The sequence below is a fragment of the Pleuronectes platessa genome, chromosome 1 (assembly GCF_947347685.1).
Source record: "Pleuronectes platessa chromosome 1, fPlePla1.1, whole genome shotgun sequence".
Classification (NCBI taxonomy): domain Eukaryota; kingdom Metazoa; phylum Chordata; class Actinopteri; order Pleuronectiformes; family Pleuronectidae; genus Pleuronectes; species Pleuronectes platessa.
In genome coordinates, this window is record NC_070626.1 from 27,360,068 (window position 1) to 27,387,499 (window position 27,432).

Below are 27,432 nucleotides of genomic sequence, written 5' to 3' on the forward strand. Positions count from 1 at the left end.
CCAGACCCATTCGCTCAGCAGCCTTGGCAGTTGTTTTTTTATTTATTCACTTCACATACAGGAAAGGGCTGGGATTTAGGTCGTACTGCTGGAAGTTATTAATTATATGTAACTGTGCAAAAAACAATGTTTAAGAATCCACGTGGGTATTTTCACTTCATCAGACTCTATATTGCCCAATGCCTCAGCAATGCCTGGGGTCAACGTTCACATTAATAATGAAATAGCATCTTATTTTCAAAAATACATGCAAAATGAATGTGTCTGGAGTGGGAAGAAACACGTGTAAACAGAAAACGTGCAAACTCCACAAAGGAGGGAAAATATCTTGTGTGCGATTAACTCTTATTCAGTTTGAGGTTGACACGATGCCAGTGCTACAAAAAGAAAGAGGTTGGGTCGTGGTTAATAAAAGTGAATATGGCTGTACATTAAAATATCATGAAAGTGTAGCAATTCTCTATAATGTCGGTAGTTTGTTTCTTTGTTCTAATCAAGGTTGCTCAGTTTCCCGATGAGCCACACGGGGATACTTCTGTTTGTGTCATCTCATGAACTTTAAATTCTTGGATGTGTTAGACTGAATTGTTGTTTGGGTTTCCAGTGATGTGTTTAGAATTACTGTGCGTCATCACCTTTTTAAGTTGGCACGGGGAACATGTAAGCAAATGGCTGCTTATTTACACATCCAATAAGTAAAGAGCAACGACTTTTGGCTCCGTTTTTGGTCTCCACCCACTCATAAAGGAAGTATCTGTTTTTATATGCCAAATCATCCACTATGTCGATGACTGTCTGATGTTTGGTGTTAAATAGATAGTAAACAGGGGGCTAGTAAATCATTTTGGATGAAAACAGCCATGACGGCCTGAGAGTGAGAACCAAAACATGAAGATGTGGGAAGGACATTTAAACAACGAGTTGAGACTCACTGTTAAGCACATGAGGCCGTGTGGAGCTGCAGATTCACGTGATAATTCTCTGGAGGTTTATCACTTCAAGTCAACCCATTGACATTGTCATGTGATACTCTGGTCTGATTTGAAATACTGATAAAAGCAGCTTTAAGCGTTACCTTCATGTGCAAGTCTAGATCCCCTTGTTGTAACTGTGAAATCATTAAGGAATGTAAATATGAAAAGAGGCTTATATTCAGCTGGGTTTTGTCTTATGGTGCTTCACTGGTGCACAGATGGGATGAGGCGTTGAATGCTTGGCATGTTAAGTGTGGACATTATTCTTCCTTTGCTTGACATACAGGAAAAACTTCCAAAATTTGTGGTCTGTGCAGTTGCTGTTTCGCAGAGATGACTTTTCAGCCACCACCCAAAGATTCAACCAAGTATGCAGCATTGATGCTGCGATACTTTAATGTCCCCAAGTTAATTTCCTCCCCAGCACTAGAATTTCCCAGCACCCCTAAATGCATCCTGGGTGTTAGTGTAGTGGCAAGAAGGGAGGATGTGTCGGCGGATCAATGAAGGTGAAGTTAATATGGAAATGAGCTCCTCTTTGTATTGGAGGCTGGGGAGTTGTTTAGCCCTTGACAATGAGCTGAGCTCGCACATTCAATTATATTTTGTAAGTGGGGCCCTTGTCCATCTGGAAAACTAAATTATATTTAATCATATCCATTAGGTTTATGTATCCCTTGAAGAGTGAGACATTTTGCTGTTGGGTTCATTCACTCAAGCTATATGTCATCATTATTGTGGTATTTTTTTACTATAAATAATATACCTCATGTTATTACTTTAGAGCTCCTGGCAATTTGGTTATTGCTGATTTAATGGGACTTACTTTTAAAATCTAGTCTTGAATTTTGTACCGTATGACCTTGAGACTATTCTTCCGCGATGTTACCATGTGAGCTCATAGAGAATAATGTAAAATCTTTAAAAGCAGTGTATCCACCTTTTGTTGTGTTTCATACGTGTTTCTTTTTTCTACATTGTGTTTGATGTGTAGCTGTTAGTTGTGAGGTTTGATTGCTCTTCACAGAATGTCAAAGTAAGCAAGTAAGAACCCCCAGTGAATTGTAAAAAAGAAGGTTTTGTAGAATTTTTAATATATACCGTGAGGTTAATTATTTATTCCAGTCTCATCTCAAATGTAGTACTGGGTATGAATTATTTAACACCACGGAGGCAAATTGTTAGGAATAAATGTACTTGAAAAAAAGCCTAAAATAAAAGGCAACTAAAGCATGAAAAATGTATTTGTGCCTGCTGTTCTGTGGCAAACTAAAATTACAAAAAAAGCAAGGCACAGACACAGCTTTTTGATTTTCATAAAATGTTAACTCTTCATTTGAAAATACAAGTCACATGATTTAACTTAAACTAACGATACACGACGCTGACCTCGCTGGCTCTTAAGATTGTCAGTTTGAAACAAAGTCCTCAGGATTAATAAAGATTGAGGTATCATCTGTGTGTATGGATAGCAGCTGTAGACAGGGAGAAGGGGGGGGGGGCAGTGACTACAATGACTGCAGTGACTGTTTATTTTTATCAGGGCATTAGCAGATTAGGCACTCAAACTAACAAGGTCATCAAACTCTGATGGTGGAGAGCAGCAGACCTCTGCTAAGCAGCTGGCATAGAGCAGGGAGATCTGGTGCGTTATCGTGGGTTTCACTTTGCTCCTTTGACGTCTCCACAGCCCGACTGTATGATTTTAATTATGTCAATACATAAATATTGGATATAAAATGTGTAGAGAATCCTTACCATCAGCTACAGTGTGTAGAACTATACTTTTATTGTTTCTCGATTCGACCACCATTTTGTTTGGAACTTACCACACAAGGGGCATATGCACATATTTAAAGAATTAATTAGAAATATAAAAACTTATTTCAGGATTCAAATGGGAACAAGCTGTAAACACCTGAACAAAAAAGTCCTGATTTACCCTTCTGCCATGTAGAGGCTGATTTAAATGCAGTGTGCGAAATAGCATGTGCCATTCAAATTGTTGTTGTTGATATAACCCGAGGAACACAAATGACTTAAGGACAGCAGGAGGACTTTCCTGCCCGGTTGTAGTTTCAAGGGTTTTTGTTGTGAAATCGAATCACCTCCAGTGGTGACTTGTCCTTTTGATTGAGCAAGTGTCTGAGGAACATTTCAGGGCTCAGCCTAGTTTTGTGGGTGTACCAAAGAGAAAAATCCACTGAGTCTCCTAAACCTTTTCAAACAGCTCTCAGGTTGATTTGATAGATGCTAAAGTAAATGTATTTTCAGGTGAGCTTGTTTTGGCATGTCTTCCACTTCTCACGTAACTCCCTGGATTATACCTAAATCACCTACAGACTATAATTATCAAAACAAGTAAGACATGCTGTGCTGTTAAAAAAAAATACTCTAGTGAAACTCACCCTGTCTTCTCTTTTAGAAACCTGTCTTTACAACTATTTTTCCCCTCTCCCCAGAAATGGTGTTGAAATGTCATGCGGTGCGAGCCACAGCGATCATTGCCCCAAGGTGTATTAAGGTGTAAACGTCTATTGGGGGGCTCGAGGCGGCCGTGCATGAACTACGGGCACTCAGTAACAGTGCACATCATCGTCCATTAAGACAGGCATGGTTCAATGGGAGCTCTTTGAAACAGCCAACAGTCGAGGTCAATCAGAGTAGCAAGCGCGAGTGAAAGTAGCAGCGTGAGGGACAGCGTGCCGAGCACAGCTCAAGTACCATCTGCAGAACAGAGCACACGCCTTCTCATCTGCAGACATATTTCAACAACCACGCACTCACTCACCCGCTGCACCTTAATCATCTGCTGAATGGCCTTTTCTCTGAATTGACAAGCCTAGAATGGAATTTGGAAACAGGTCAAGGGATTAGTAATGCTGCTGACTGTTATGTAGGTATAGTTAACATTTTATTGAGGTTTCATAATTTAGACTGAGCCATATTGTTCAAAGTATGTATGTAGCAGATCTAGCTGCTGTCATTGTTATTCCCACAATTTGACACCCACCTGACAAGTCTATATGTGTTGTTATGCAAGGTATAATTATATTCTTTGTTTTCTGTTTGCGTCATTCCAAGTAACACAATAGAAAGTAATTTGGCATTGTTAAGATTACAACAACAAAAAAAAAAGTAAAATTGTGTGTGGCTAAGAATTGTCTTTCCAATGTTTGGATAAGGCACCACCCTCAGATGAGTGTCGACATAACCGCCTAACAGAGAAGATCTAAAAATAGTTTGAGGTTAGGAGCTCTGGGGAAATCTCACCGCCTGAATAACAACTCGTTTTCCTTGTGTAATATGTGGGACTAATAAAATGTTGGTTATTTCGCTGATAGGGCTTTCCGGATAGGATGTCTACGAGTGTTTATCTTTGCTGAAGTGCTGTGGGCCCAAAGGTGGACACCTGAAACCCGAGTTTTGGTCAAAGCTGTCAACATTATGGTGAATTCAAACATTGATGGACACCGACACGAGGAGCACAATTTCCTTTCCCACTCTGATCTCAAAGCCTCGGTCGGAAACCTCAGACTTGTAGGCAGTCAAAGAGTGAATCATTGGTATTTGGGTGGGAATCGAGGTGGCTGAGCTGTTGATGACAGCCTCTCTGTGTGTTGTCAGGTTTCCCTTTGCTGTGAGATAAGATTTATAAGTATGGAGAGGGCTGGCAAGAGAGAGATCCTCGTAGGCTCAGCTTAGCTTATCTGGGTTTCTTCTCCCAGCACAGCCTCTCTGCCTGTTGGACGCAGAGTGGGTGACCTTGACAAGAATGTGGCTTATTGTTGTAATAGATACTGTTGTTGTCAACTGACCCATGGTCAGAGTGGGAGGATGAGAAATGGGAGACAGGGGAAAAGGGAAGAGAATCACCAATTGACGCTAGCAGCATCCAGATAGGATTAAATTCAAATCTGTCCTGGCTAATGAGAAGGTATGCTTTTGACATATTCACTATCTTACAAGAAGTAGTTTCTCCAGGATTCAATGTTGCATTGCAGTTAACTTCAATAACATCTGTTTCTGAGATTCAGTCCTTTATCAAGAAGAAATCGTGAATCAGAGCTACATTTTCCAGCCTCTCAAATGAGAGCATAGCCTGGTTTTCTTCAAAGCATCATTGTAAGCCAAATATTTTTGGGAAGTTTGGTCAAAAATGGAAGACGTCACAACAGTCATATGACATTATTATTAAACATTTGTCATTCTTGGCATAACAATTTATAAAACAATTGCCCTATTGTCAACAATACTCGCCAGAATCCAATGCTGCAGGGGTTAGGTTAGCATAGTTTTGTTCTTGTAAATAAAGTGCAAATAGCGTTTGTGCAGGTATCGCGACATGTAGGCTTTCAACGTGACTTGTCAGCAGTATACATGAAGAGTTGTTGTTCCTGCTTCCACATAAAGACCTTTTAGACCTCATGATACCCAACCCTCCCCCACCCTGTCGTCGGACAAACAATACCAGCCTCAGACTCGAGGCAGCCGGCTGGTCCACCGAGAGGAAAGGAAGGAATAAGGTTAACAAGGTCAGGCCTGACCCAAGATAAGAGAAAGTGTTCCAAACCAGCTGCTGGTGTTAACCCAGTCAGCCAGTTTACCTGCCAAAATCCAACCTGAGCTAAGCAGGTACAAGGGAAGATTTCTGTAAATATAGCTTATATTTCCCATCCACATCTTCTCTTTAGCCGAATGACACAAACTAAATTGTCTTGAAGTAGTTAAAAGGGGGAAGACCTGGTTGACTCCACAAGACATACTGAGGTGTTTACATGCTCCCACCTCTTTTATTGGGCATGGAAAGGGTTCAGTAAGTTGGATGGTGTCGTTAGCTAATGACCTAGAATAATGATTAACATTAAAGAGCATCTTGACACTAATTCCATCATTGCTAGAAAGGTTTCTGCAGATATTTGTTGTACCCAGAGGATTGACCCCAATTTCTTTGGGACTACATTGACAGCGTAGAGTTTTGTTTGAATATCTAAAGAGGGGAAGTGAGATGGAGAATTGTGAAATCATTATTTGTTCTCATATTTTTATAATTCATCCAAAAAGCATTACGACAGATTTAAGATAATTTATTACATAGGTTTTATTTATGCATTTTATTCACCAAGTTAATTCCTAAAGTATAGGAGCACAGCCATATTTTAAGCAGCACCAGAAATACATGCATTGAGACCCTCAGAGAATATGTAAACTCCCGGTTTTACATAAATATCGGTCACATTTTACTATTGCAGTTTGATAGTAGTAGTAAAAGAGAGGCGTTTTTCCTCTGCGGGATTTTGCTTCAGTAAGAAAATTAGGCCACTGCTTCATAAGTGAACAAATTGGTAAGCTCCACTTATCTTGGCTCGGTCCTCTAGCCTGCAGTCCCATGTGCCTTCTGTCTTTTTATATCACTTCTACTTCCCATCATGTGGCTGGTAGCTGTAGGAGTCGTCTCTTGACTACGGTTTGTTTCCCTTTCATCAGGGAGCGCAGATGTCTCCACAGGTAAAGCCTCTCGTGCTCTTGGAAGATGTTTCCCTTTGAAAAAAACTTTGTGTACCTTTCTTTGGTGCGCCGGTGCAGTCAAGGGCATTTGCAGAGGGGTAGCTCTGATTTGCAGCACACAGCTATAATGTGTCACACTAAAAAAGATATTACATTTGATTACCACGGAAATTTACAGCAAATGTGAAAGCGCCACTTGTCTTTGTAACACTTGGGCTGTGATTCACAGTTGATGCGATAGGTTGTGAAGTGAAAGTTCGCTCTGCGCTGTGTATGAAGCTCTTACAGAAGGTGTTTCTGTTTATGACTCGTCTTTCACTGTTGAAGGTTGAGTTGTATCATAAAAAAAATAAACTCATCAGCATTTCCTGGAGACTGGTTTAGTTTTGTAGGCTTTTAAACCGGGTATCTGTAGGTTTTTTAAAAAGTCTATAAATCAATAGTCTGAATTTAAATATGATTATGTGGGTCTTTGAGTTAATGCTACTTCCACGATGCCTTTTGTCTGTGGTGAAAAGAGGCTGTGTGTTGTAAAGAGGGTCACGTGATCTCTGCAGCTGAATTGATATGTTCCTTCCTGCCTCTGTCTGCTGCACCCGGCTGAACCACCCCTCGCCTGAATAATGTCAAGGACCCAATTCCCTGGACTTAACCCACAGGTCATATCTGAAAACAGCTTATGTGTTGTTTTCTATCTTACCAATGCAGAGATATTAGCACGCTGTAAAAATCTGAAGTAATTAAACAACAGCCAAACTGATTACTGAAACACCCTGGTCAAAAATTATCGCAATCCACTTGGCCTTGTGTGGCTGAGGGAAAGATTTTGGATTCCTCCTGCCTCTGCATTATAATTTAGTATTCTCTACTTGGCTACTTCACATTATCATCAATTACGAGAAAGAAACTCTGATATTCCTTTTATATCCGTCTTAAATTTATTTTATTATCGTCTTAAATTTAACTCGCCCGAAACCTACAGAAAACCCTGTTAAGATAAAATACAAGTGTGCTTTACATTATGACTAGCTTCATTTTTATCCCCCACAGTTTGTCATTTATATGCATAGTATAGTATAGACCCGTAATATTAAGGAGTCATACGGCAAACTACTTCTTTGTCAGACAGTAACTGCTCGGAGTGAGATCCCGGCTTCCTCGTTAACAGATTGTAGGTCATGGGTGAGCGAATTCATCACAGCTTTACTTTCCACTCTGTATTATTTATGTGTGGTTATGTTTTCCTGAAAGCACAATTAGCAGCTCAAACCGAGAAGAGTTGCCTAGAAACGGAGTGCCTCTCCCAGCTGGCGGTCAACAGTAGATGTCAGGTGTTCCTGTTTGTGCTCTCGCTCTCTCGCTCTCTCGCTCTCTCGCTCTCTCGTTCTCTCGCTCTCTGTTTCTGAGATTATTCTGGGCGTCATAGAGAATGAAAGTGGTTTCAGTTAAGAAATGAGATTTGTGCTGTATTTGAAAACAAGTGAGTGGGCTTTAAGGACTTGAAAGGGATTAAAGTCATTTTCTGTCCCCTTTTTTTTTTTTTATATGTCCCTTGGTGGATCAGAACATTTCTTTGTAATCAAATTAGAATAGACTCGTGCATTTGTTTTCAGGTTTAGCTTAATGCAAATAACCGTGTTACTTCCCAGTGATGTGATTGTATGATGATTACTAGATTCTCAATTGTCTTGAGTGGTGGTCATTTAAATGCTGTGCTTCTTTAAATTCATTATGTGGCTTAAACAACATAGCAGAGATTACCAGTCCTTCTTCCCTCCCCCACAACGTTTCTTCACTGGTTGTCAGTGGTCCTTGAAAGAAGCACCGACCACAGCCAGCAGGAAGTGTAATCTCTCTCCGCCGGCCCCCGACCTCAGTAACTCACCAAAGATATTAACAGGCTTTGCCCCTGGAGTCAAAAAGAATTACATATTGAAGCGGGAACACTGAACTTAGCCAACTAATAGCACTTCTGGAAGGATTCCCTTTTACTTAATAATGGACCTCTGTGTCAGGAAGAATTACATTTTCTCTTTTTTAAAGCCGGTGTTGTCTTTCTTCTGATGTTGAGAATTGGGTTGGGTTTCCCCGGCTTTATCTCTTTCGTCCAATCGTTAAATTATCGACCAGTTCCAGTTTATTCAACCATTTTCCTTCCAGCTCTTCATACATGATTACATTAAGATTCAGGATGCTATGTTGATTGCCAAACAATTCTCAGTGCATCGTTGTGGCTTCAGCTTATGATGACCAGACTTTTTCCGTTTAAACACATTTACAACAGGGTAACAACTAATCAGTTCATATGTCAGGTTTTAACAATAAATAGATATTTCTTCCAGTTTCCTGACCCCTAGATAAAGTCTTTCAAGGTCCCTTATTCATCAATTGATAATGTACAAGTATTCTACCAGGCAGGTTGAGTAAACCACACGCTTGATTGCCTTCAAAGCAGCTTACGTGCATTAGCTCAACATTACATATGGATGTTGTTGTGTATTATTTCCACTTCATGGTCAGAGGTTGAGATGATGGAACCACACCTGGGGGCAGTCCGACTGTCGCTGTATGCGTTTCCTGACCTGATTTCAGAACCCTGGTTCACTCCCAGCTAGTGTCAACTGAAGGTCTCCGCTTCTGTTTAAAAGTAAATGCTGAATCCTCTCAGGCATGAATATCTGTTCCGGAACGTCACTGTCACAGATTTACAAATCCAGTCTTTCAAGATAGAGCAGGATAAACAAACACGAGCAAAGTGTGTGTGCACAAAACCAAGGAAGCATGTGGCGAAACTGCTTATGGTGTTTATTTTATTACCCGGCCCTAATACAGAAAAAGCACCAGAAAGAAAACATGTGATTCTATGGTGTAGGGGTGATGCATATTGAACGACATTCTCTGTGACCTGGAACAGCAGCTTCGTATCAACGGCTAAGCCATGACCACAACATGCATCCATAATCCTGTGTTGAACATGAGGTTATGTATGTAAGCGATAGAAGTCTGCACAAGGTCCATTGTTAGGATCGAGTATTGACTTTCTACCCTTTAGACCATTTTGCAGACAGTATTATCCGTATTACACATAACAAGGTCACAGGATAATTGTGTTTTTCACCACTCAGTATTCCCACTGCGTGACGGGGGAACATATTCCACCAGACAAACATTCTGATCAGTTACAATTGATGATACTGTTCGGACGAATTATTTCATGAATTATTCCTCGATACAGAATTGTTGTTTTGCACTAATTACAAAAAACATACTTTTTTTTTTTTTTTAGTTAGTTCAATTAATAGTGCTGAGTTTATTCATTATTTCCAGATTAATTTCCATTGGTAGAAATTGCTCAATTTAAGCCGCACTTAATATTCATTACTCATTAATTTATTATCAGAAACTGAATTTCTCATTCATGCCTCAGTGTTTGTAGAAACATGTCACATTTTACATGTTAAGCCAAACTGCTGTCCTCTAAATTAATAACTAATGGATGTGCTTGCTTAGCATTTACGGACAAAGTGCACCAATTGTTCACGCTCTAGTTTATCGTGAATTTGTACCAAATTAAATGGTTATTTCCCGGGAAACTCTGAGGAGGTTATTTGAGAGATTAAGATTAACCGCTACCAACAAATCATCCGGATCATTGATGGTGACATTTACTGTCATTTCTGCAATTTTAGCAATTCAATATCAAGTACAATTGTGATAGAGAAACAGCTATTTGTACATTTCAGTGGGTGGCAGAGTCAGGTTCACCGAAAAATGAAAATTCACTCCGCTGATGGTGGGTGGGTGAAGTTCTGAGTCCACAAAACCCTTTTGGAGTCTCAGGGGTAAACAGCTTTGAAGCCAAATCCAATACAAATGAAGTAACTGGTGATCAGTGTTTCAAACGTAATAAAACTGACGATAAACATATCATGCATCCATACTGCTCCTGTGGCGTCATCCAAGCTTCCAGAAGCCCCGACATTTATATTCGACTCGTAGTTGCGTCATTCACACAAAGTCTGGGGCAAAATGAAAGACTCAGCTCAATTTGGATGACTGCATTCAAGTCCAACGTCGCACACATGCTAAGCCACCAGGACAGGTGTCTCAGTATGACACTGCCGCGTAATCCTTTCCTAATCCTCGCCCAAGATCAGTGCTCAGTTCCCTAATCCCAACTCTAATAAACAAGTTAAAGCTGAAGTTAATGTGTCCAGTAAAAAGTGCAGCCTGTGTCCGTCTGCCAAGAGGGAGTTATTGTGTGATCGCTGGAAATCCAAACAGAGTTCCTCTCCCGTCAGCTCTGTGAAATAAGCTCGACACCAGTTAAAGATTCATAGGATTTCTTTTTTGCCAGCCAGTTAAACATTATTCTTGCCAGTGTGGCTTTCTGGAGGAGCTGGCACGGGGTTTGAGTTAAGAAAAGGTTTGCGTGACACTCGAGCATTGTGGTTTTGGAGGAGATTTCAAAATCCGTCTGCAAAGTCTCGCAAGCAGGGAAGAGATCTTGGAATTTGGCATCGAGCGACTGCTGCGTAGAGCCTTGTGTAATCGGACAAGTTGTGTAGCTCACTCACATGTGGGTTTTTTCCCCCAAAACCCCGGACAAGACATCAGGCATTTCACTATGGAGGTTTGCATTCCGCAGCCCTGGAGCGCAGGCCCTTTTGTTCACTCATCCATTCACAGAACTTGGAAATGGAAATGAGTCGCATTGTTCTCCCACATTGTAAACTCGTCCCATTTCTGTTTTGATTCAAATCTAATTCGTTTATACGATTCCAGAGAAAATGGTTACTTTACTGTGGCTTGTCACTTTTGATTGTGACAGATGCAACAAATTAATTCCCTCGACTTTCAAGCTTCCCTGGTAACAAAAAGATTTTAAGTGGGAAATTAAAGTTGAAGCTCATCCAGGTACAGGAAACAGTGGAGTTAATTGTTCACTATCACCAGTATTCAGTTCGTGAGTGACATAAATTGTGTAATTGAAAAGTGTTATTTTCCTCAGGTCATTTTAAATGATTGGCTCATCATTGGGTTATAATAAGGTAGTTTGACTCATTTAACTAGCACTTAATCTGCATTCATATTTTTGACTGATCTATTAGAATACCTTTGGGCTGTGGGTTTGACAAAATGAGGCGTCGGGTGAACTTGATGTTGGGAAATTACGTTGGACATTTCCCTGATATTATAAAGACCTAAATAGAAATTGTTGATAAAAATGCTCTCTAGATTTATCCTTTATGAAAATAATCATGAGCTGCAGACCTAGTTTAGGCTCCAGGCAGTTTCTATTGTGAAGGGTTTAATTGTTTGAATGGAAGGAGAAAAAAACGGGAAAGCTAAAGGAGAGCGTTTTGAGTGGGTGGCGACAAATGAGTTGTTTTCATGCAAGTTTAGTTGTTTGTGTTTGGTCAGTAAAGGAAACGAGGCTGAAGGTCCCTGGATTCACAGTTTTTAGCAGAAGATGTGTTTTGTTAAATCTCCAACAGCAGCTCAAAAAACACAACAACCCTTAATGTTGCTGCCCATGAGCACTTAAAACACCTTGGTCTCTGGGTTTATAGATAAGTGGTATCCAACAGCAGGCAGTAGGATTTAAGTGAGTTTAATTATATAAGCCTCGTAGCCTGTACCCAACAATGTAATAGAATAAATAGGTCATTGCCAGGCCTTTACTGTGCCATTTAAGTTTGGTTCAGAAAAATACCCAAAAGGTCAGTTTCCAGAATGTCAACACGATGACTTGGAGGAGTTCAGTCAATTTGGAGGCGGCTCTGCCTGAACCTGTTTGCACCTTTTCAACGCTCGGCTGTCAGTCTGAGGCCGGGCTGGTTGTGTGGTCCTGTCTGCGACCCTCTGTGTCTCCATAAGGCCCAGGAACAGTGTGTGGTGACAGCTCGGCTGATTACCTGTCCTGTCTCATTCACTCAGCCGGCCTGCAGCTTGGCCGCATCGTGCATCAGAAAGTGACAGACAGTGATTATGATGTCGTTAGGCCTGACTCTCCGCTGCTCTCTGTGCACACATTAATTTGCCCGTCCTCCGAGCACCGGGCGAAATGGGCTAACCGTGCTCATTTCAGTAAACTGTAAAAAGTCTAGAGCTAATATTGAATTTCATCCGGGACTAATGTTTGGTTTTCTGATGATTAATTTGGTTATCAATCCTTATCAGTCAAATCTTATTATGAGGAGGATACAAAGATTCATAAATAAATATTTTTATACTGTAACATTTTTGCATGTACTAAGCTTATGTGCTAAAAAGTCGGATTTCAAGCATGACATACGAACGGATGTATTCTTCATTCTTCTAGAAAAAAACTAAAAACATATTTTAAATTCAGCAGTAATTGATCATGGTGATTTGTGGTTGTCAACGCCTGTCAAACCCCCATCCCCCCCTTGATACACATCAACTCTACTGCCTCCGAGGCAAAAATACTCAAACTACCAGTTACAGTTTTCAATGGTTTTGCAAAAAAGCAGCAGGGCTTCGAGCTTAAGTCTAATGCTGCCATGGCAACAGGTTATTGCTCAGATGTGGATGTTAAGCAGATATAATGTTTGATGTTGATAAAAATAATATTTTTGAATGTGAACTGCCGTTGTTGAGGAGAAAGGGTCAGAGGACCAGTAAGTTCCTTAGGATTTATTCTCTTGGGATCGTAGACATAAACGGCACCAATAGATTTTTAGTCTGAACCCAAGGGATGGACCAACCAGCCGAGCAAGAGGCCAACCTATCCGTCCCTATAAGGATCCAAATGAAGCCGTTACTGTGACATCTGCAGCGTTAAGCTCTTTTAATTCTCCACATCACACTTTGCGGCAGTAAGTAGATTAGAACAATTATTTAAAGGGTGTACACGCGTACAATCCCACGTGTCAATTGTTATTTTGTCTTCTAAGTCTAATTGGATCCAGTATTGGCAGCATACTCTCCAGCACCGAGTGGTTTATGCCCAATTAATAACTGTGTGGTGTTGGCTGCAGCGTGGCATTCCTCCCGCAGCTCAGTGCTAATGACTCGGAGTGCTTTATGTCGAATGCCTTGAATACAGAGCGTCCTGGTGTCGCCGTGGCCCTTAAATCCCCATCAGTCTTCCGGCTTCTCTTTCCCGCCTACACGCTCTTCTACCTCCCGTCCTCTGTCGCACTTCTCCTCAGTTGCACTCATCATCCCCCTGCCTTCTTCCTGTCTTTTTCATTTTTCGTTCTCTAACGTAGTTCCCGCCGTCTCTCTTCACTGCTGCCACAGTGTGTCAGAGCAGGTGGAATCAATTACTGACCCTCAGCAGCGCGCTCCCTGCCACAGCTAGCTCTTTAATTGAGGGAATTAATGAGTGATCAGTCTGTGAGATAATTTGGTGTCATGGATCTCGCTCGGCTGTGTGCGAGAGAGAAGGAGGCTGGGGGGGGAGGGATTGTTTGACCAATCCTGCATAACTAATTCTGTCCTTCCTCGGAGGTGGTCAAAGCGGTTCGCGTGTCCCCAAACTACCTCCCTCCCCCGCCTGCTAATCGCCTTCTCGGGTCGAGGAAAGACAAAGTGGCATATTACAACACTAACTGCAGCATCACCCTTTTCTGGTGGTTTAAAAACAGCTTCGACAGACCGCAGAAATACCAGAATGTCTTTCATGCGTTCAGCACCGTTCTCACTTCCTCTCACTGTGGCATCCGTTGGCTGTATCTCAGCATCTGCTCTGTACATGTTTATACAGTGGTTCTGAAGTGTCTCATGTGTTTCTTCTCTCTCTCTCTCGCTCCCTCCCTCTCCCTCTCCCTCTCTCTCAACCCCCACTTCTCGCTTCACAGATGGAATCTCCTGTCTCCACGCCAGCCCCTCCCCCCCTCCACCTCCTGGCCGCAGTAGGCAACAGTGAGATTTCCTCGCCGTGTGAGCAGATAATGGTGCGAACACGCTCAGTGGCAGTGAACACATCCGATGTGGCCCTGGCTACCGAACCCGAGTGCCTGGGGCCCTGCGAGCCCGGTACCAGTGTCAATCTGGAAGGCATTGTGTGGCAGGAGACTGAGGACGGTAAGTGAAGTGGTTTTAAAAAAAGCTCTGCAGTGAAAATCTTCCCTGTGAAACAAAACAGTCTTGGATTTTGATGCAAAAGAATATGAGAGATATTTTTTTTTTTGCCGTTACCTCCCCAGTGTGGTTGCTTTAAGATATCAACGACGTATTGGTTTTTCAAGGCTTTAATGAAGTCTCTGTAATTAAAAAAGAATCATCTTGCTGTCATTACTATACATATTTAGCCCATTAAAAGTAATTGGATACGCAGTGATTGCCTCCGGAGCTGGTGATGGTCCTAATGTGGGCTTTAACAGCACACATGCTGCATTATACTGCCAACAGGAACAGTTGTTGAAAGGAAAGTCTTAGGTGGCCTCGATTTGCTTTTTTGCCGGGGAGTCTGCAGACGGGAGTTTGTTGCCCACAGATATCTGCTCTCAACAACAAGCCTGGTAACACAAAGCCTTTTCTTTTTTAGCCAGCCTGCCAGTTGGGAGAAGAGTTGGCTCCTCTCCTGCAGTGCAGTCCGAGTGAAATGTTCGGACACTCTCGGTTTCTTTTTTTTACTCCCTTTGATCGAGAGCGCATTCAGCTTGCTTAATTTTAGGATGTATCACCGGCACCATCGGGTTCTGCCGGGTCTGGAAAAACTGCCCCGGTTCTCTGTCGTGCATGTGAAATAATGCAAACACCTAATCTTCAAAGCAGCTCACGCTCGGTCGCTCCGCGGGCATGCAGAGTACAAATCGCCCACACATCCACAGTGCTGCTTGTTGGTTCACTTGGAGGAACTAAACAGAAAAGGTCCCTGCCTCATCAACATTCCCAAAGCACAGGCCCTGCCATTGAGTGCCCCCCCTCACCACCACCCCCACCCCGTTCTTTCTCTCTTCTTTTTTTTTGATTTTTGCTCAGCCCCGGGCTGTGTCTGATTCACCCCTGTCCTCCTCTCTATTGCGGCTCTTTTCTGTTACCAAGCATCCAGCCAGCCAGCCCCTTGACTCTGTTTCCAAGCAAACTGGGAGAGAGTGAGTGCAAGGCAAAGGGTTGGGGCAGTGGGGGGGGGGGGGGATCGACAGGGCTGCTTCTGTTAGTGACATAAACATGGCTCGGAGCCAGCACCAGTACTGTGTTTGTGCTCCCTCATTCTCTGCCTCCCACAGAGTGATTGACCCTCCCCCTCGCCCTGCCCCCTTCCCTTTCACAGTCCAAGTCTGTCCTCTGCCTGCACTCACTCTCTCAAAGCTGCTATTTGGGCTGAAAGAGGTAGTGGGTTGGCCTGATGGGGCTGTGTTTTCTCCTGATTCTACTCTATCTGCCTCAGTGGGGAGGAGGCCGGTGGGAGCTTTTGAGTGGTTTTAAGAGCCGTGTGGTGGGAAGGGAAGGTAGCAGTGTGTTTTGCGGTTGGAGGGGGGGTGGGGGGGGTGCTCTCTCTGCAGGTGTAACTCACAGGTTGTTATGGCCATCAGAGCTGTAAAGACCAGCAGGGTCTCCTGAATCCAACTTCCTTTGCTCTCTTTGAAGCCTGGTTTCCATCTGAGACGAGACAAGTATCAGACACTCACAACACGGGCGATAAAAAGGTGAAGAGATCTGTCTGATAACAGCAGCTGTGAAGTGGCCCTCAGATGACTCTAGTGTTTTTTCTGTGAGATGTGGTCTGTAATGAATTTATTATGCTTTTTGAAGATATTACAGCTTGTTAATTGTTGACAGAGTCAGCTTCTGTTTTGTGTTTAACGACTCAAGCTACATTTTAGTTTTAAAACATATCACTGTTAAAAACCTGACATCCACACTGCTCTACAGTTTGAGAGCCTAGCAAAGAATAGTTTTTGAAACACCTCTGGCCCCGTGTTAGTTTGACAGATCTATTCAAAACTGAGACGCTTGAAAAACATCGCCAGCACTCAGAAATGCCTCCGATACTGGCATCAAATAGTCGTACATAGGTTTCAACCAAAAACTATTTTCCTTCTTCACCGCTGTAGAACATCAGTTGCCCTGTACTGCCACTGGCAAGTGCCGTTTTTTAGAGCAGCGAAGAAGAAGTGATGTCTGGTAGTGAAGCATTAGCCAGAGTTGTCAGCAATTTGACAATATTTAATGCTGGAAAGTCGCACAAAGATTGTCAAACTAGATTATAATCTCTATGGCACTCGCTCTCTGGAAGTATTTGTTCTTCAAAGGGTTTAGCCTGAGCCAGGTCATAACACAATAACAGCAGTCATCACTTCCATACGAGGTTAATTACATACAGTTGTTAATATATTGTATGATTTGTTGTCTGTATCGGCCGATACACAATCCAGGTTTCGGAATAGGTTGTTTTTAATCTGAAACATCTGAGACTGATGTGGCGGAAATGTGTGTTTCTTTGTATATGCAATTGTCCCACATCTGTTTTAACTGGAGATATTTATAAGTAAATCTGGACTGAGAGGTTATAAAGAGGCATTTCTCAATGACCTCTGTTGTATTAGATGTTTGCACACAACATTAAACAACACAAAGATGTGCATTCATTTTAACGGTACAAGCCCCTAACAACCCACTGGCTGGTGTTCAACATGAAAGAGACCCAGATGCTGCTCACATCAAACCGCACTGCCATTCTGTTGTTTTTCCCAAAGAGACCTGCGAGAGCAGACTTCTCTCATCGTGGGGCAACGGAACAAATGAGAACCAAATGAGGAAATCAAGCAAATCCAGGCAGAGTACCAGGGAAGAGCAACAAACAGAGGCCCCAAAGACATAGCAGAGGCATCCTGATTAGCAGTGAAGTAGAGCAGTCCCCCACTTCTCTGCATGACAAGTCTCATATAGAGCTGTTTAGGCATGCACTGCATGTTTGCACGTTTCATTTAGCATGCCATCCAACAGCTGCTTCATCACCTCCGCCTCTCTGGCCTTGTGGGAGTAAATGAACAACAGGCTCCCAGTAATTGTCTGTGCCTCACCCAACTCACCGAGTGCCATGAAAGAAACAGACGAGGAGGAAGCAGGCGACACCTCACAAAACACGATCACAGGAGCTGCACCTTTGTTCCGAGCTGAATCCTGACTGACGGGGCCACATAAATTGTTCACCCTGTGTAATCTGAGCACACACGTAGCAGCCCCCTTTACTCCAATCTTCCACGATTTAATTGGCAGCCTGGGTTTACATGTGGATTGCCGAATGAACCAAATAGCCCAGACTGTTTGACATATTATGCAGAAAAACTGGAAAATAGAAGCTGAGGCAAAGTGAGTCCATGTCAGTCAGTCAGTCTGGGAGTGAGTAGAGTGTAGACAGAAGCGGGGGGGGGAGGGAAGGGAGCCATGGTATTTTAAGGCCCGGCACTGACACAAATCCCCTCAGCATAGACGCGGCAGTGGCAGCTCCCAGGGTCGTGTTGGCAGAGCGATGGGCCAACCCCTCCCAGGCTTAGCATGCTGATACCTCCAAATGTCATCTCTAAAATGCGGGTGAAGTTTGTTGCTCTTGAAACACAGCCCGGAACGCCTTGGCTCCTGTTCCAGGGTAGAGGGAGCACAGAGGGGGCCCCTTCGGCCAAGCACTGCTCCACGCTCTATGCCAGTGCGCTCACCCCCCCAGCCTCTCACACACCGACCCTCCTGCACACAGCAGGCTATTCCCAGAGCAGGTCCCACAGCTTCTTAAGCTCCATAATAGATAAATAATGCAGGCTGTTTGTGATAAATGTTTGTCTCATGGATTATTGATGCAACGCATATTACATCATTGTAGCATCGAAAGAGTGGGCTTTAGCACAGGAGTAAAAAGTTGAATAGAACAGAGGTCAGTGTGAAACGGATATTCCTGTATAAACATTTGAGAGATGTTTTTTTTTTTTGTCTTTATTTCTCCAAGCCTGTCAGGGAATTGAGGAGGGGGGATATTGGATGAAAAGAGCCCTTGGCTCTGTAGCTCACTTGCCAGTCATGCTTGCTTGCTCTTTTGGAGACCACCTGTCAGTGGCCTCATGGAAATGTTTTTACAAAGGCGAGTGGTGGCTGCTCTCTGTGAACTCTCTGTAGAAACTGCCCTTGAAATAAGAGCGAGTATTGTCAGGGGGCCTGTAGTGGAAAAAAAAAAGAAGAAAGAAGTTGAAGTGAAAAATCCCTCACAAAGGACTAACTTCTGTTAACTGTAGAGGACACTACAGGAAGACAAAAAGAGACAACCTCCCACTCCGTTGATTTTTTATTTACCAGTTCCTCAGCCATGTTAACTTTCCACTCGACCAAGCTTGTAAGAGTGGAAGTGAAGATGTTGTCAAGAATTCACAAACGGGCCTAAAAGTTAAGATATGGAAATTAAGATATGGATGACTCACCACCATTTGAGGGAGGAGACCTGTCTTGTTACTCACAAATATAGTCCCCGGGTGGCGTTACCAAGATGGCACCTGAGTGAATCAAATCTCTTAACAGACACTTGGTTCCCTTTCTTATTGGCTGAAAACTGCATTTTTCCTTAGCACTTTAATGCTCTTGAAACATAAATCAAATGCCTGGAGGACCTGTAAGCTTTGCTAGTGGTTGTCACAAGGTATCATGTTTGCTATATAAACGTCAACAAGCGCTTGAGTAATGCGCCTTTGGCAGAGTTGTCTCATAACCATAGCACCATCTACTTTAAGGGAAAAACACCAGAGGGCCTGTTTTAACAGAGATCGCGGATTTACCTAAGTGACATTTGAGGAAACTGCTCCCTGCCTCACTACGGTTTATTTACAACATTAAAGAGATGTAAAGAAGGTGGAGACGTATAAATATTTATTTTCAGGCTGTTGCATGCATGGCTGCTGCTTTGTGATCTTCTCCCACTGTAAGAGTAAACATGTAGTGACTCTGTGGAGGGAGACACTGCTGCATGCGGCTGATAATGCCGCGTGGATGTGGAAGGCATACTAATGCTGCCTTCCTTTGCCTCTTGGTGGTATGAGAGAATTGACCTTCTCACAGGCTGTTATTCTTGTCAGCGAGAGTGACTTCGCACTTTTTACCTCTAGTGAACTGGGATGCAGCCTGAACTTTTCAGATAGGGCTCCCTGGAATGTGCTCAAATTTGAAATGAAATCATCAATCATAGCCCTGTCTCATTTTCTGGGACATTCACTGTACTGAATTGGCCACGATAGAGCATGTTTATGATGTTTATTTCTTTGCTTCATCTTTGTGCAACTATTTAAAATTCAGAAAGTGCTTAATTTGAAAAGTGTGTTGTGTGTTGCTGGGCTGCAACACATTGATATTTCTTAAACTCTATGTGCAGAGCTGTGCAGGGAGCTAAACAACAAATTCATGATGGAGATTAGAAAGCAAAATATGGTGAATTTTCTAATTCAACCAGAATCTGTGTGTGTTTGTCTGCAGAGACACATAGAAGTAAGAGATTCTCAGATTAACTATCTCTAACCAGCAGCACTACAGCTGTAGCCATACTAATACATTTTTATTTTAAAACATTGTTGTCAAACAATCTCTGAGCCTTCTGGGGTTTCTTGAAAATGTATATCACGGGGCGTTCATATGAACTGGGCGTGTGTGCGTCTGTGTGCCAGTTTGAACAGGAAGTAGATTTTCCACAGTTGCAGTGGGTTGCCTTATCACAGAATGCAAAAAAAATAAAATAGGAAGGGCTTTTTTTTTTTTTATAAACCGACAAGGTGGAACTGTTGCTAAAATAGCTCAGCACCTCCTACTACAATGAAACCAGGGAGTTTTCAACTCAGAGCTTTCTTCTGTTTGTTTTTTTGTTAGCAGAATTTGAGAATGTAACCATCCTTAAAATCAAATTAGTTCTTTATAAATCTAATGTTGAAAAACTCGGCTCTTCAATCTAAGATTTACTATTGCATGCAAATGAACAAAGGGCTTAAAATACCACAAACACTAGATTCCACTCCACAACCACTCCAGTGCTATTAGCGGCGCACACAGTTTGCACTAAATTGCTGTCGGCTCAGGATTTAAGATAAGGTCAGTCGGCACACTGACATAACGGGACAAGCTCGGCTTCATTTTATGCACCAAGAGTGCGGAAACCCTCTTAAAATGGCCTGTTGGAAACATGCTCAGACACTCGAATGCTCAAACGCTTCATTTATCAACGTTACAGTTATTGCTTGTGGCAGCACCCGGCTATCTTTTATCTCCTCCCCATAATGAATACTGACACTATTTTTCTCATTGTTCTCACTTTCTTGTCCACATGCAACCTTGATGAGTGGGTGCTGTTAGTGCAGAGCAAATGGGATGAGGACAGAACTGCTTTCCATCAGGATACGGGGGTGGGGGTTGTAAAATCTGTCAATAATTACATTAGTATCTGACTGTGTACAAAAGATGATAATGGCAAGCGCTGGTAATCGTTCGTGTAATTATTTTTTCCTGGCCCTCGCCTTGTTTAACTTCCCACTCGTTAAATGTTAAAAGACAAATAGAAACCCCTTTAATTTGATATCTGTGGGTAACAGGCATATTCTGTCACGCTCAATCATTACACAGAAGTGATCTCCCGTTTGCAGAGACAACAAAGGCATTTTGACAAGGTCAGTCAGTGAAAATGCCATTAACCCTGCTGAATGCATGTTGAGCTGGGGCAGAGCAGAGGTCAGCCAGTGAACCCATGGCCCCCGCACCACCAGCAGCAGAGAGCTTGATATTTTGGCCCCTCTGCAACCTAATGAAATGGGTTCACGTGGGAGGAGGGGTGGAGTTTCAGAGCTGAAGGGAGCAGTCATCCGTGCAGTCGACCGCCTACTCCCGGACTTCATTCTCCCCCCCTTGCATTGCCCTCTTGTTCGAGTGATCCTACACAAGCACGCGGAGGAGTTGTGCGCCGAAGGAAAGTTGCCGTTTGTTGTTCAACGGCAGTGAGAGGAAACGAGTGGTGAAATTACAGGCCAGCTCCTCTCATTAATGTGAGCTTCACTCAGCTGTCCTGGGTGACCCTAATAAGGCTGTCACAAAGGGGAGATTGGGTGTGGGGGATGGGGGGGGGTGCAAGGCGCAGGGAACTGGGTTTGCTCCAAATCACGCCGACCTCTTTCCTTCACCTCGCAGCAACCCTCCTCCGGCGAACAAATCCCAAATGAGCCGCACTTCCAAAGAGCAAGTTTTTATTTCCTGACCGTTGAACCGGAGTCTGTTTCTTCTTCTGAAAACTGATCCAGTGAGTAAAGAGAGAAATCGTGTCTCTCAAACAAAACAAAAACAAAACATGTAGCTCCCTGTGCATAAACAAATGAGCATGAATGGAAAGTCGTCTCAGTGTCTTGTGTAATTTCCTCTCCGCCACAGGGAAATTTGTTTGGGTTATTTTGTCAAGGGCTTTCCATGTTTAGACTGACTTGACTTTGACATCTTTGTTCTAACAGCTTGAAAATCTTTCCTCGGATGAAAGTGTAATTCATCTGGCGCTCAGCAGTGAAACTTAATCTCTGTCTTTTTATGTGTCCGTGAGCAGATTTTCATGACGTTACCAAGAAGTCCCGCGAGTTCAGATTCTCACTGTAAAGACCCCGAAGTAGTCCAGTGAAACCACTGTGTTGTGATTTATGTCAAATGCAACATGAATTTCAATCTGGCTGTTGTGACAGCGACCGCATAGCCACAAATCAGATATGAATCAGATCTAGGACCACATATGTCACAGTGGCCTAGATTCAATATGGAAAAAATAACGTTTGGTCTGTTAAGACGTATGTGGAAAAATACAGATCAGAGCGACCCGGGGCCGGATAATTTGATTGGGACCACTTCCGCATTTCATGTCACTACCACAAACATTGCAATGTTTTTAACTGCTTAACCGTTATTTAGATTTATCAGTCAAATGGTTGTGTAGTAAAGTAATGTCAATGTTAAAAAGGACTATAATAATGAGACTACATTTACTAATAAGAAAACTAGTCAACATATTCATTCAAAACTATGATGAAAATAATCGATGGGATATTTAGGAATGAATCCATTAGAAGTGACGGTAACACAAAAATCATAAACAAAGATTTTTTTTTTTTTTCAAACATCTGTTATTGTTGCTACTAATGAGGAGTAATCCACGCTGTATTTACTTCAGACTTTTCCGAGTTAAACTCTATTGGTTGGTAATTTACTCTCATGCAACTTCTTTAAGCCTCGTCTACACCGCTGTGGATATTTATTTTTTACAGAATACTAAACATCTCCATCCAGACGGGAACAGACAAACAACCACAGACCTTGAATCATGCCAGGCCATTAGGTGTCAAATACGAGAGAAGAACGCTTTGTCCACATAACATTGGGCGAGTCTGTGAAAGCTGATAATGTGGCCCAGTAATGCTTTAATTAGACCTAGCAGTGCTAACAAAAACATAATGAACCCGGTATGCAGCACACTGAAAGGCTTTAGACGTTTGTGGTAAATTAATCGAGCATGGAGTGGAGACATATTTTCGAGTCTGTTACTATTTCTTGTTAAATTTTTTTTAGCAGCATTCCCGTTTGAGTTCAGATGCTTCCAAATCTCTTTGAATGTCCTTGAGGTGTCCCACATAACCAGAAAGGAACTACTTTATTAAACTGCCTTAGAAGATCTGAGGTGACCCAGAAGCCAGGGGCCACTGTGACGGGATTACAGAGTTCCTCGGCTTCAACATGGGAGGGTGGCCAGGAGGAAGCCGAGGAACACGACAGTTAGTGTCTATAAAAAGGCATGTCGGGGATTCTGAGCCTGGAGCAAAGACATAAATGTTGGGAAACTTGAGCTATTGGCCGATAATGGTAACCATTATAGGGTCTTCTGAGGCACATTTTTTAGTGATGGTGGTTGTATATGTCCAGCAGCAGTATATATATATTAGTGCATTTCAATTTGGAGATGGGAGTCTTAAACAGACTCGTCTTAAACTACCAGCGCTCGTGGGCTTAACTCGACTTTGAGAAAAGAGAGAGCTGATAGAAGGGTAACCTGAGCTCAGCCAGACTCAACCTAATGGACACAGGAATTGTTTGAACTGATCCAAAATGTGGTCGAACGCTGCAGGAGAGAGAACTGACCCACCAGGAGCAGCGTGATGTCCGGCCAATTCTAAAGAGCTGCAATACAATAAATATAATGTCTTAAGAAATGATGTTAAGCCAAGAAAAGTATACATTTTGTTCATGTGCTTGTTAGGATAATTTATATAGATTTCACCACCTACAACTACAATAACACTCCCTGTAGTCAACAAGGATAGAGATGGAAAAATTGACAATTTTCTAAGCAATTTAATATCCTTGAAATATATTTGGATGTCATGTAGCATAAATCTTGCATGCTCCAGACTTTTGCTGAAATAAGCTCCACTTGGACACTGAACATATTGACACAGTGAGGTTTGACCCACAGCAGTAAAACAAGACCCAACCCGATTAGACTGAGTGGAATTGGGACCTGGGTCGGGTCTCGTTTCTACAGAACCGCGTGAACCCATTAATCATCTGGACTCTGGCAGCCGAGCACAGCGTCAATTGTCCTGCTACTGTTTCCAAAATGAACGGAAAAGATATTTTACAAGTCTTGTAATAACATAAAAGAAGAAAGGAAGAGGCACATGAGTTCGGGCGACCGCTTGGGATGGGATCTCACTTTCCTGTATGCCAATAAAAAAAGTCGTACATCATGGCCCTGTACGATAACACCAAAATGCATAGTTTTCAGTCGGTCCGCTCTGTTATTGACATGTGTTGGTCCATGTGTTGGTTTGTTTGTGTTTTTTAGAGAGCGAGCGGGGGGGGGTAGGACAATGAGTGGCTGAGCGAGTCAATGCACCGCTCTGCAATTAAACTTTATTCTTCACCCATTTGAAATAGTAAAAAAAACAAAAACAATATGGAAAATCAATATGCAATGGTTAAAGTAGAGACTATAGCTGGGGCCACAGATAAATCAATGGGTGGGAAGCACTGTGAAGTATTTTCGGGTTCATTGTGAAACTGCAGCAGGCCGGAGGACATCATTTGATAGGCCGGGGCTTCTATATGGCCCAGGACACTTTCGCACACTGTAAAAAAAAATGTGGCCGTCTCTGAATGCTGCTGAGTGATCAGATCTCAGATGAGCCTTCAATGTTCGCACCTCAATTTAAAGATTGGCCACATGTGATCGGATGTCTGAACGGGGCCGTAAAAGACTTGATGCTAATTTAAAATCATTTAAGACTTTCAACAACTCCTGGTATATTTCGAAACCCCCCTCACGAGAGAAAGCACATCGTGAAAGGCGAGTCATTCATTCAGTCAGTCATTCACTCGCCCTTCCTTGATTTACATCCCGCCACCACCAGCTGCCAGAGCCATTTTGTGGTGGAGTGTTAGGAGGGCTTAGGGGGACGGGCCGTTGAAGGCATTTTAGAAAAGCTCTGGGTTTCTTTAATGTGACAGATAAACTGAACTGGAGGACCTCTCCACTCAACCCGTGCACGCAAACAACATGAGCAGTGGGATCTAGCCTTGACCAAGCACGTTGTTGGACCATAGAGTGAAGGAAGAGACTTCTGGCCAAGTGTCAGCAGGTTCCTGTAAACATATATAAATACCTTTTTATATACACTCACTGCTATATGCCAGAGGCAGCAAGAGAAAAATGAGGTCTGAACGGTGACTTGTGTGTAGGAGGGAAGGAGATTGTAAGCCGGGGATGGTTATACCACTGAAAAGAGGAAATGAGGGTTAAGGAGAGAGAGGGGAGGAAAAAGGGGGTGAGCAAGAAAGGTTCCCTAAGCTAATAAAATGCTTGGAGGGATGGAAGCTGCCAGCCAGCATTCCTGTGCCATTAGATAAGTTAGCTCACTGCAGCCTCCAGTTTCTCTGCAGTGCTGAAGTGGCAAGCTGAGGTCACCACTGGGGAGTGGGGGGGGGGGATGGTTGGGGCAATAAATCCACAATGTTTTTTTCAGCACGGTCGTTGCTCTTAATCCTCCGAAGCTGTTTGGTTGATGATTTACTTTATAATTTTATTGGCAAAATCTGCACTCGGCCGTGTCGCAGTTCAATGTACATAGTGCAAAGGATCTGGTTGAGTGATTTTGTGCAAATCTGCGTATTTGTGGGCATCACTGTGACTCACGGTCTGTTGCCAAGTGGAGAGTGTTCTGTTCCTTAAAGAGAAAGACATTTTGTAGAGGGACTAAATTTAGATTTCCAATGCAAGGTCGGGTATCTCACTCAGCACAGGTCGGATTGTGTAGCTCACACCCAGTGCTACCAAATTCACACTCGCCAAATGGCAACACAGAAGCATCTAAGTGTGACGGATTGCAGCAATTCCAAGGAAGTCAAGGATCTTTTCTTGCTCACTCGGTTATAAGCTGTCAAACTGAACCATTGACATTGAAATGGTGTAACCCGGGAGCTGCTCGCTTGTTTTTTAGGAGGCTTCAGTGGTTGATCCATATTATCCCCAAGGTAGAACATTACTGGGCTCCAAAGTGAGACGGAGGACTATTAAAAAAATATTTGCCTCCAAAATAATTCTCCTTGAGGGAAATCTCCCTTTTGTCTGCGAGATGGCTTATTCAAATGGAGAGAGTGTTCGGTGACGGAGTATTCCCTCATAACCCCGGTGTGATCATTCTCAGTGAGACCCTCTGCCAGTGTTTCATATACGTTTTATAATACTGACTGCATCTGAGGGTGTTCCAAGTCGTTTAGAAGATATGTCAGCCCGGCCCCTGCGGCTCTACTGAGAGATGGCGATTAAAATAGGATCTGGGGATTGTATAACTGCCGTGCATGTGACACCCTTTAGCAAAGATCAACATGCTGATGCAGCAGACAGTGTGCTCACACGGTGCAGGCAGTGGCACAGGAATCTCACTGTATAACATTTTCTCTTGGGTTTTAATAAGGAACTGTATTTTTTCTGTGTAATTTGGATTATTGACGGTGTAAACACAAACTAAATGACCTTCTTGATTCTCTGTCTCACAGGCATGCTGGTGGTCAATGTTACCTGGAGAAACAAGACGTATGTGGGAACCCTGTTGGACTGCACTCGCCACGACTGGGCTCCCCCCAGGTAAGGAGACTTTGTATTTCCTCTGGAGAATGCAGCGGGGGGGCGGTGATATTGAGATGTGCATCATGTAATCTTCACTTGTTATGTTAATTATTCATCACTTGTTAGGTGTTGTTAAAACTACTCTGCTACATCCACGGGGGTTTGCACAATCTCTGCACCGTACAGAGAATTCACTGTCACACATGGTAGTTGTAAATGTCAAGGTAGAGAAGCCGTGATTACTATGACTCACTGATGCATTCGCTGTATCCGGGCTGCACTCGGTCTCTTAACCTTTTCATATTCTGTGGGATATGAATCTGTTGCAATAGAATTCAACTCAAGGATATAATGCACCTATTTACCCGTGTGCAGTTGGACCTTCCAAGTCCATGTTGGTCTTTATCTGGAGCCTGGAGAAACAGGATTCACTGGAAAAGGCTGATATCCCAGGAGGAGCCTGTTGAAATAGAAAGCTACTCTAACAAGCCAGATTGCAGAATCCAATTATTGGCCTGATAGCTTTTCCTCAACACTGTGTAACGTTCTCTATCACACAAGCTGCAATTTCTTAGATCAGAGTTATGTGGGTGGCAGCTTAAGAGGTTTTATTTTTTTCTGGATATTTGCCTGTATTATGCAAAATACACAGGTTGTGTAAGATATAGTCCCAAGCAGCTGCTTTGATTTCTGTATCCAAGTGTAAAAATAAATATATATCTGAAATGCATCCTTAAGTGCAATGCAGGAAAGAAAAAGAAAAAAGTCGAGATTACAGCACCGCTAATGGAAAAAACAAGGAGAGGCTGTATCACACTAATGCATCACAGTAAATCACAATGATGCTCAGTAAGTGAGGTTTGCTGG

At 42.8% G+C, this 27,432-nt stretch overlaps 1 protein-coding gene across 3 annotated transcripts in view; it reads left to right on the top strand.

Annotated features, from left to right (window-relative positions):
• Window positions 1–27,432, top strand: part of LOC128437936 (zinc finger protein 609) — a 64,296-nt gene that overhangs the window by 29,835 nt on the left and 7,029 nt on the right. For all 3 annotated transcript variants that reach the window (XM_053420235.1, XM_053420252.1, XM_053420241.1), the window contains exons 3-4: window positions 14,312–14,537; window positions 26,496–26,583. In XM_053420235.1, coding sequence (XP_053276210.1) covers window positions 14,312–14,537; window positions 26,496–26,583 — 314 coding nt within the window. The remainder of the gene's footprint in view (window positions 1–14,311; window positions 14,538–26,495; window positions 26,584–27,432) is intronic.